At 50.7% G+C, this 11034-nt stretch overlaps 1 protein-coding gene across 3 annotated transcripts in view; it reads left to right on the top strand.

Moving 5' to 3' along the window:
- Positions 1-1742: 1742 nt before the first annotated feature.
- The window catches only part of flvcr2a (FLVCR choline and putative heme transporter 2a), a 275876-nt gene continuing 266584 nt past the window's right edge, over positions 1743-11034 (top strand). For all 3 annotated transcript variants that reach the window (XM_070870918.1, XM_070870919.1, XM_070870917.1), the window contains exon 1: positions 1743-2465. In XM_070870918.1, the coding sequence (XP_070727019.1) occupies positions 1935-2465 (531 nt within the window). In that variant the 5' untranslated portion in view covers positions 1743-1934. The remainder of the gene's footprint in view (positions 2466-11034) is intronic.

Below are 11034 nucleotides of genomic sequence, written 5' to 3'. Positions count from 1 at the left end.
TTGCGCACATTGTACTACGTCAAAGGCGCTATATATAGAGGCAAGTTGTTGTTACCACTGAAGCTCAGACAGCTTCACCTGAAAACCAACGGCAGGTCTGATTAGTCTGATTGAAATATATCAGATTCTGAGGGGGCTTGACCGGGTAGATGCAGAGAGGATATTTCCCTTTGTGGGTCAGAATAAAATGGAATTGAGGGGGAATTTCTTCTCTCTGAGGGTTGTAAATCTGTGGAATTCTCTGCCCCAAAGAGCTGTGGAGGCTGGGTCATTGAATATATTTAAGGTGGAGATAGACAGATTTTTGAGCGATAAGGGAATAAAGGGTTATGGGGAGCGGGCAGGGAAGTGGAGCTGAGTCCATGATCAGATCAGCCATGATCTTATTGAATGGCGGAACAGGCTCGAGGGGCCGAATGGCCTACTCCTGCTCCTATTTCCTATGTTCTTTACTCACTGGCTAACATACCACATTTATGAAGTGGTTCACACCATGAATGAAACATTCCTGACAATGTTTTGCATTTTCACTCGGGATGTGGACTTTACAGCCAGAGCTGGCCTTTATCGCCCACTCAGGGTTCAGAGGTCGGAGCCCCAGTGGGAAGAGCAGGGAGTGAGAGTGAGCGGGGAGTGGGATCCCTTGGGACTCCAGGGGATGAGCCCTCTGGTGGCTGTACAGAGTAAATACAAGTATACATATATAACAATTTCCTCTGCCCACCTTGGGCTCGCTTGCCGCATAGGAGTTCCGAGTAGAGTGCTTGCTTTGGGAGTCTCGTCTCAGTCATGCAAACATTGTGGCCTGCCCAACGGAGTTGATCAAGTGTGGTCAGTGCTTCAATAGTGGGGATGTTGGCCTGAGTGAGAACACTGATGTTGGGGCGTCTATCCTCCCAGTGGATTTGCAGGATCTTGCATTTAAGGGGAGGCTGACAAGCATATGAGGGAGAGAAATAGAGGGATATGCTGATAGTTAGATGAGGAAAGGAGACTTGAGAGGAGCATAAACGCCGGCATGGTAAGTACTGCAGGGAATCTAATACGGCCAGGGTGATCTGGACTAGTTTCGATTGCCTGGATGGGTCGGAGAGGAATTTTCATAGATTTTTTCTCCCTAAATTGGCCTGGGTTTTTATCTGGATTTTGCCTCTCCCAGGAGATCCCATAACTCCAGTTAAGGTGGAGTGTAGAATGTTTCAGTACAAGGATTGTTGCAGTTGTGTGAGGCGGGCAGGCTGGTTGGGCTGGGTGCTCTGTGCCTTTCTGCCATTGTTCATTGTTCATAGGTTTATATGTAACCTTCAGGGCTGCTGAGCGAAGGCCGTGCGGCTCTTTGTCGGTCGACGCGGACACGATGGGCCGAAATGGCCTCCTGCGCTGTAAATTTTGATGTTTCCATGGACTTTCTGTGCTGTATATCCTATGTAAAACTGATTATTTGAATTATTTTTGTAACAGAAGTAATGAGGCTAGAGAAGTGCTGTTTGAATTTGCTGGGTTTGAGGTGTTATGCTGATCTTTCAATGTAATGGTGGGATTTGAGCTAGCGTGGGCTTTAGTTTTGTGCTGGACTCTGGCAGTGTGGCGATGAGGAGAGGCGGGGGGCTGGGCCAGGCTGTCCCCAGATGGGGGCGGCGGTGGTGGTGGTTGGCCGGCCGCTGGAGGCGGAGGGAGGGAGGGCTCCGCCCGCCTTCATATACTACCTACCTCCCTCCGTCCCTCCCCCAGACTCGCTCCGCCTCGAGAGACTGCAGGAAGCACAGTCTGGAGGGAGATCGCTGCACCTCTCTCGCACTCTCTCTCCCACCCTCCCTCTCTCTCTCTCACACTCTCTCACACACCCGGCCAGCGCTGGAGCCCGTGGGAGTGCAGGAGGAGGAAGGCGCCGAGCCGGGCACAGTCCCCCACATACACACACCGCGCTGTGGGCCATGTTTAAGTTCCAGCACCCCGGGGAGGCGCACCTGGAGAGCATGAAGAGCCCGAGCGGCCAGGACCGTGCGGCCAAGGACCAGGCCCTGCCCACCAAGCTGTACCGCCGGAGGTGGGTGATCGTCATCCTCTTCAGCTGCTACTCGCTCTGCAATGCCTTCCAGTGGATCCAGTACAGCATCATCAACAACGTCGTCATGAAGTACTACAATGTCGCATCGTTCACCATCGACTGGCTGGCCATGATCTACTTCGTGGTCTACATCCCCATCATCTTCCCGGTCACCTGGCTGCTGGACAAGAAGGGGCTGCGGGTGATCGCGCTGTGCGGCTGCGGCCTCAACTGTTGCGGGGCCTGGATCAAGATCGCCAGCGTCCGGCCCGACTTGTTCGCCGTCACATTCTTCGGCCAGACTGTGTGCGGCATAGCCCAGGTCTTCATCCTCGGCATGCCGTCCCGCATCGCGTCCGTCTGGTTCGGCTCGCACGAAGTGTCCACCGCCTGTTCCATAGCGGTCTTCGGCAACCAGGTGAGTGCACGGTGTCCACTCTGTGTGCCCATTCTGTGTCCCCTCACCCTCTACCCACTTGTGCCCCCTCACCCTCTACTCACCTGACCCCTCACCCTGTACCCACCTGTGCCCCCTCACCCTCTACCCACCTGTGCCCCCTCGCCCTGTGCCCCCTCACCCTCTACCCACCCTGTGTCCCCTCACCCTCTACCCACTTGTGCCCCCTCACCCTGAGTCCCCTCACCCTCTACCCACTTGTGCCCCCTCACCCTCTACTCACCTGACCCCTCACCCTGTACCCACCTGTGCCCCCTCACCCTCTACCCACTTGTGCCCCCTCACCCTGAGTCCCCTCACCCTCTACCCCCTCACCCTCTACCCACTTGTGCCCCCTCACCCTGTACTCACCCTGTGCCCCCTCACCCTGTACTCACAGTGTGCCCCCTCACCCTCTACCCACTCACCCTGTGTCCACCCCCTCTACCATCCCCTGTGCCCACTCACCCTCTACCCACTCACCCTGTACCCTCCGTGTGCCCCCTCACCTTGTGTCCCCTCAACCTCTACCCACCCTGTGTCCCCTCACCCTATACCCAGTCACCCTATACCCAGTCACCCTGTACCCAGTCACCCTGTACCCCCTTACCCTGTACCCATCCTGTGTCCCCTCACCCTCTACCCCCCCACCCTGTGTCCCCTCATCCTGTACCCACCCTGAGCCCCCTCTCCCTCTGCCACACACTACCCACCCACTGTGTCCCTGTACTGGGGGGGAGCGCTGCACTGTCGGAGGGGCAGTACTGGGGGAGTGCTGCACTGTCAGAGGGGCAGTACTGAGGGAGTGCCATATTGTTGGTCTCACCTCTGAGTCAAAAGGTTGTGGGTTCCAGTCCCACTCCAGAGACGCGAGCACAAAAATCTGCGCTGACACTTGAGTGTTGTGCTGATGCAGTGCCGCACTGTCCGAGGGGCAGTACTGAGGGAGCGCCGCAATGTAGGAGGGGCTGCACTGTCGGAGGGGCAGTATTGAGGGAGCGCTGCACTGTCGGAGAGGCAGTACTGAGGGAGCGCCGCACTGTCGGAGGGGCAATACTGAGGGAGTGCCGCACTGTCAGAGGGGCGGTACTGAGGGAGCGCCGCAATGTCGGAGGGGCTGTACTGTCGGAAGGGCAGTACTGTCGGAGGGGCAATACTGAGGGAGTGCCGCACTGTCAGAGGGGCAGTACTGAGGGAGCGCCGCAATGTTGGAGGGGCTGCACTGTCGGAGGGGCAGTACTGAGGGAGCGCTGCAATGTCGGAGGTGCCTTCCTTCAGACGAAATGTTAAACCGAGGCCCCGTCTGCATTTCTTGGCACTATTTTTAAAAGCGTTTTGTAGTTATCGTGGTGTCCTGGCCAATATTTATCCCTCCTCCAACATCACTAAAACAAAACTTAACTGGTCATTTATGTCATTACTGTTTGTGGGAATTTGCTGTGTGCAAATTGGATGTTGTTACCTACATTACAACAGTAATACGTTTCAAAAGTATTTCATTGGCTGTAAAGCACTTTAGATATTCTGAGGTCATGAAAGGGATTATGCAACTACAAGATCATTCTTTCTCACTCTTAGTTATACATTGCATGTCTAGATAGTATTGCACAAAGTGACCATCGTAATCTGGGTTTGAAACCACAAATGCTCCTGTGAGTTCCCAAACTTCAGTGTGTCGGAATGAAAAGAGAGCTTGTAAGCAGAGGTTAACTGCTTCTTCGTAAAAGTTGACAGAGTACTTCTTTCTGTCCCTTGCTCTATGCACCTCCCAGTGGCTGACTCCAGCACCATTGGTGGGGATCGGGGGGCAGCAATCAGGGTTGCATGGTTTGGAGGTACATAAAACATTTTATTGGATCCATATTAAACTGTTACAGACCAACCAAATGTATCTTGCAAATAAGCAAGGTGCCTGAACCCTGCAAATCTGTCACATTTTAGCACTTGACGATCTCAAATAGCATCAGTATGAGTTTTAACTGCCACACCATCTGCAGTTTAAAAAGCTTCACAATGTGGTTAGGATGGTACTGACCTGTTTAAAGAGAGAACATGCTTTAACTGGCTGTGGAATCTGTGAAGTCAAGGATAGAAAAGGCTAGTCATCCCGTAACAACTCAAACTCGGCCATCCCCATCGTCTGTATTTTCACCATTCAGTATTTTTCTATTTGTTGCCTGTAGGTTATCACAAGCATCCAACACTGAGCAAAGCTCATTCCACTATCAGTTGAATATTGGGGATGGTCATTAAATGCAACCTTGGCAGTTTCTCTCCCATGTCCTGAGAACAAGTCATTTAAAAAGCTACTTTTCATTCCTCATTTCTGTTTTCTGAATTATGTTCCACTTTTGCGGCTTATTTTTGGGTAATACAGTTTTTTAGAAGTTAATATTGCACTGGTCAATTGGCAGAGTTCCATCATGGTTTTGAGCACCTCCATCAAATCTCCTTTTAAACTTCTCTACTCTGAGAACAACCATAATTTCTCTAATCTGGCCATACAACTGAAGTCTTTCATCTCCTACCATTCCAGTAAATCTCTCTGCACCCCCTCTCTAAGGTCTTGATTTCTTGATTGACATCCATCCTACAGTGTGGTGCCCAGAATTGAACCCAATACTCCCAGCTGGGGCCAAACCAGTGTTTGTAAAGGCTTACATAAGAAATAGGAACAGGAGTAGGCCATCTGGCCCCTCGAGCCTGCTCCGCCATTCAATAAGGTCATGGCTGATCTGATCATGGACTCAGCTCCACTTCCCAGCCCGCTCCCCATAACCCTTTACTCCCTTATTGCTCAAAAATCTGTCTATCTCCGCCTTAAATATATTCAGTGTCCCAGCCTCCACAGCTCTCTGGGGCAGCGAATTCCACAGATTTACAACCCTTCTCATCTCAGTTGTAAATGCGAATATATTATTACCTCCAACCCCGTTTAACATAATTTCCTTGCTTTTGTACTCAATGCCTCTGTTTATAAAGCCCAGGATCCCCTATGCTTTTTGATAGACTTCTGAACTTGTTCTGCCACCTTCAAAGACTTGTGTACATACACCCTTGGGTGTCTCTGTTCCTGCATACCCTTTAAAATTGGACCGTTTTGTTTATATTGCCTCTCCTCATTCTCCTAAAATGAATCATCTCATACTTCTGAGTTAAGTTTCATCTGATCAGTGCTCACTTCACCAGTCTGTGTCCTCCTGAGATATGTTTCTATTCTCCTCACTGTTTTTTACATCTCAGTGTTTTGTGTTATCTGCAAACTTTGAAATTGTGCCCTATATACCCAAGTCCAGCTCATTAATATATATCAAATATCGACCCCTGGGTAACAGCACTGCGATTTTGCTAACTTGGTATTATGTGGTACTTTATCAAACACCTTATAGAAGTCCACATACACATGAACCGCACGACCCTCATCAACCCTCTCCGTTACTTTTTCAACGAACTCAATAAAATTACTCAAACACGATTTGCTTCAACAAATCCGTGCTGGCTTTCATTTATGAACCCATAATTTTCTAAGTGACAATTAATTTTGGTTCAGATTAATGTCTAAAAGTTTCCCCAGCACTGACATTGGGAAGTATGCATGGCTGAACCAATCAATCGGGGCTGCAAGGAAGGCTAAGAAGCTCAAAGCTGCATCAAAGAGGGTTTGTCTCTGCTTTTTTTGAACATGGATGTAACATTTGCAATCCTCCAGTCCTCTGGCACCACCCCAGTATCTAAGGAGGATTGGAAAATTGTGGCCAGCACCTCCGTAACTTCTCCCAAGTAATTGAGGGTGCATCCCATCTAGACCGAGCGACTTTTTTTTTTTACTTTGAGGATTGCCAACCTTTTAATTACCTCCTCTTTATCTATTGTTAATCCTATCCAGTGTCTCTACTGCCTCCTCCTTTCATAGGCAGTCCCTCGGAATCGAGGAAGACTTGCTTCCACTCTAAAAGTGAGTTCTCAGGTGATTGAACAGTCCAATATGGGAATTACAGTCTCTGTCACAGGTGGGACAGATAATCGTTGAGGGAAAGGGTGGGTGGGACTGGTTTGCCGCACGCTCCTCCCATTGCCTGCGCTTGTTCTCTGCATGCTCTCGGCGATGAGACTCGAGATGCTCAACGCCCTCCCGGATGCTGTTCCTCCCCTTAGGGCGGTTTGGGGCCAGGGACTCCCAGGTGTCAGTGGGGGTGTTGCATTTGATCAAGGAGGCTTTGAGGGTGTCCTTGAAATGTTTCCTCTGCCCACCTGGGGCTTGCCTGCCATGTAGGAGTTCCGAGTAGAGCGCTTGCTTTGAGAGACTTGTGTCGGGCAAGCGGATGATGTGGTCCGCCCAGCGGAGCTGGTCGAGTGTGGTCAGTGCTTCGATGCTGGGGATGTTGGCCTGGTCGAGGAACGTTACGTTCTCTATCTTCTCGTTTACTGAGACATTGGCAGCATTCTCCTTTTTTTAATTTGTTCCGGGATGTAGGCGTCGCTGGCAAGGCCACCATTTACTGCCCCTCCCTAATTGTAGTGAGCTGCCGTCTTGAACCGTTGCAGTCCGTGTGGTGAAGGTGCTTCCATAGTGCTGTTAGGGAGGGAGTACCAGGATTATGACCCAGCGACGATGAAGGAACGATGATGCATTTCCCAGTCAGGATGGTGTGCAACTTGGAGGGGAACTTGCAGGTGATGGTGTTCCCATGCGCCTGATGCCCTTGTCCTTCTAGGTGGTAGAGGTCACAGGTTTGGGAGGTGCTGCCAAAGAAGCCTTGGCGAGTTGCTGCAGTGCATCTTGTAGAAACTGCAGCCACGGTGTGGAGTGAATGTTGAAGTTGGTGGATGGGGTGCCAATCAAGCAGGCTGCTTTGTCCTGGATGGTGTCGAGCTTCTTGTGTTGTTGGAGCTGCACTAATCCAGGCAAGTGGGGAGTATTCCATCACACTCCTGACTTGTGCCTTGTAGATGGTGGAAAGGCTTTGGGTGTCAGGAGGTGAGACACTCGCTGCAGAATACTCAGCCTCTGACCTGCTCTTGTTGCCACAGTATTTATGTGGCTTCCTGTGGGAAGGAGGGTAGTAGGAGTATGTTTGTGTATCTACTAGACTCATGCAGCAGAGCCTGGTCTCCAGTCGTCTTGGATCCCCTTGCCATTGGACCGAGACCGTGCTCCGTCAAGCCCGTGTGGTTGCTGATGTGCAATGGCTACCCCATGTTAAAAGAATTCCCGCACAGGCATCTTCCACCATTTAAAATGAAGTTCGAGAGCTGGAACATCAGGACCCTCGTGAACAACACCTGTGACAGAGACTATAGGTCCCGCATCGGCCTCATCAGTCACCTGAGAACTCATCTTTAGCGTGGAAGCAAGTCATCCTTGACTCCGAGGGACTGCCTAAGAATATGATGATTTATGTGGCTGGTCCAGTTAAGTTTCTGGTCAATGGTGACCCCCAGGATGTTGATGGTGGGGGATTCGGCGATGATGATGCTGTTGATTGTCATGGGGTGGTGGTTAGACTCTCGCTTGTTGGAGATAGTCATTACTGGCATTTAAGTGGCAAGTAACATTTGCGCCACACATCAGCCCAAGCCTGAATGTCGTCCAGGTCTTGCTGCATGCGGGCAATATCTGAGGAGTTGCAAATTGCACTGAACACTGTGCAATCACAGCAAACATCCCCACTTCTGACCTTATGATGGAGGGAAGGTCATTGATGGAGCAGCTGAAGATGGTTGGGCCTAGGACACTGCCCTGAGGAACTCCTGCAGCGATGTCCTGGGGCTGAGATGATTGACCTCCAACCACCACAACCATCTTCCTTTGTGCTGGGTATGACTCCAGCCAGTGGAGAGTTTTCCCCCTGATTCCCCATTGACTCCAGTTTACTCAGGCTCCTTGATGCCACACTCTGTCAAATGCTGCCTTGATCGAGGGCAGTCACTCTCACCTCACCTCTGGAATTCAGCTCTTTCGTCCATGTTTGGACCAAGGCTGTAATGAGGTCTGGAGCCGAGTAATCCTGACGGACCCCAAACTGAGCATCGGTGAGCAGGTTATTGGTGAGTAAGTGCCGCTTGATCGCACTGTCGACTACACCTTCCATCACTTTGCTGATGATTGAGAGTAGACTGATGGGGCGGTAATTGGTCGGATTGGATTTGTCCTGCTTTTTGTGGACAGGCCATACCTGGGCAGTTTTCCACATTGTCGGGTGATGCCAGTGTTGTAGCTGTCCTGGAACAGCTTGGCTAGAGGCACGGCTAGTTCTGGAGCACAAGTCTTCAGCACTACAGCCGGGATGTTGTCGGGGGCCATAGCCTTTGCTGTATCCAGTGTGCTCAGCCGTTTCTTGATATCACGTGGGGTGAATCGAATTGGCTGAAGACTGGAATCAGAAGGAGGCCAATATGAATCATCCATTCGGCACTTCTGGCTGAAGATAGTTGCAAACACTTCAGCCTTGTCTTTTGCACTCACGTGCTGGGCTCCGCCATCATTGAGGATGGGATATTCTTGGAGCCTCTTCCTCCTGTTAGTTGTTTAATTGTCCACCACCATTCACGACTGGATGTGGCAGGACTGCAGAGCTTTGATCTGATCCGTTGATTGTGGGATCGCTTAGCTCTGTCTATCGATGCTGTTTCCGTTTAGCATGCATGTAGTCCTGTGTTGGCACCTCATTTTTAGGCAAGCCTGGTGCTGCCCCTGTCATGCTCTTCTGCACTCCTCATTGAACCAGGGTTGATCCCCTGACTTCATGGTAATGGTAGAGTGAGGGATATGCTGGGCCATGAGGTTACAGATTGTGGTGGAATACAATACTGCTGCTGCTGATGGCCTTCAGCGCCTCATGGATGCCCAGTTTTGAGCTGCTAGATCTGTTCTGAATCTATCCCATTTAGCACGGTGGGAGTGCCACACAACACGATGGAGGGTGTCCTCAGTGTGAAGACGGGTCTTGGTCTCCACAAGGACTGCGCGGTGGTCACTGCGACCAATGCTGTCATGGATCGATGTATCTGCGACAGGTAGATTAGTAAGAACGAGGTCAAGTAGGTTTTTCCCTGGTGTTGGTTCTCTCACCACCTGCAGCAGATCCAGTCTGGCAGCTATGTCCTTCAGGACTCGGTCAGCTCGGTCAGTAGTGGTGCTACCGAGCCACTCTTGGTGGTAGACATTGAAGTCCCCTACCCAGAGTACACTCTGTGCCCTTGCTACTCTCAGTGCTTCTTCCAAGTGGTGTTCAACATGGAGTGGTACTGATTCATCAACTGAGGGAGGGCGGGAGGTGGTAATCAGCAGGAGGTTTCCTTGACCAGAAGCTATTAGACTTCATGGGGTCTGGACTCAATGTTGAGGACTCCCAGGGCTACTCCCTCCCGACTGTACACCACTGAGCCACCACCCCTGGTGGGTCAGGACATACCCAGAGATGGTGATGGAGGAGTCTGGGACATTGGCTGAAAGGTATAATTCTGAGAGTATGACTACGTCAGGCTGTTGCTTGACCAGTCTGTGGAATAGCTCTCCCAATATTGGCACAAGTCCCCAGATGTTGGTGAGGAGGACTTTGCCGGGTCGACTGGGCTGGGTGTGCCGTTGTCATGTCCGAAGCTGGTGCCGAGGTCAATGCCGGGTGGTCCGTCCGGTTTTATTTTTATTATCATTTCTTGTCGTGGGTTGTTACAACTGAGTGTCTCGCTGGGCCATTTCAGAGGGCAGTTAAGAGTCAACCACATTGCTGTGGGTCTGGAGTCACATATAGGCCAGACTGGGTAAGGGCGGCAGATTTCCTTCCCTAAAGGACATCAGTGAACCAGGTGGGTTTTTTACGACAAGCCGACAATCGGAGGTTTTACGACCATTACTGGCACTAGCTTTTTTTTGTACCAGATTTATTTTAAAAATTCCCCAGCTGCCATGGTGGGATTTGAACTCTCGTCTCTGGATTATTAGCCCAGGCATCTGGATTACTCATCATCATAGGCAGTCCCTCGAAATCGAGGCAGACTTGCTTCCACTCTAACAGTGAGTTCTCAGGTGACTGAACAGTCCAATACGGGAATTACAGTCTGTCACAGGTGGGACAGACGGTGGTTGAAGGAAAGGGTGGGTGGGGAGTCTGGATTGCCGCACGCTCCTTCCGCTGCCTGCGCTTGGTTTCTGCAAACTCTCGGCGACGAGACTCAAGGTGCTCAGCGCCCTCCCGGATGCACTTCCTCCACTGGATTACTAGTACAGTAACTTAACCACTATGCTATCGTTCTTCTGTAGTGAAGACAAATGCAAAGTGCTCATTTAGTGCCTCAGCCATGCCCTCTGCCATCACAAGTAGATCGTACTTTTGGTTCCCAATAGGCCCCACCGTTCCTTTTTACGATTTATATGTTTATAAATGACACTTCAGCTCCCTTTGCTGTTAGCTGCTAATCTATTCTCACTCTCTCTTTGCCCCTCTTATTCCCATTTTATATCTTCTCTCCTTTCTGTATTCAGCTTGGTTCTCCACTGAATTATGAAGCTTACATTTATCATAAGCCTCCTTTTTTCTGTTTTATTTTA

Source organism: Pristiophorus japonicus, unplaced genomic scaffold, assembly GCF_044704955.1.
Source record: "Pristiophorus japonicus isolate sPriJap1 unplaced genomic scaffold, sPriJap1.hap1 HAP1_SCAFFOLD_193, whole genome shotgun sequence".
NCBI classification, from domain to species: Eukaryota; Metazoa; Chordata; class Chondrichthyes; family Pristiophoridae; genus Pristiophorus; species Pristiophorus japonicus.
This window is presented reverse-complemented; position numbering and strand designations above follow the sequence as displayed.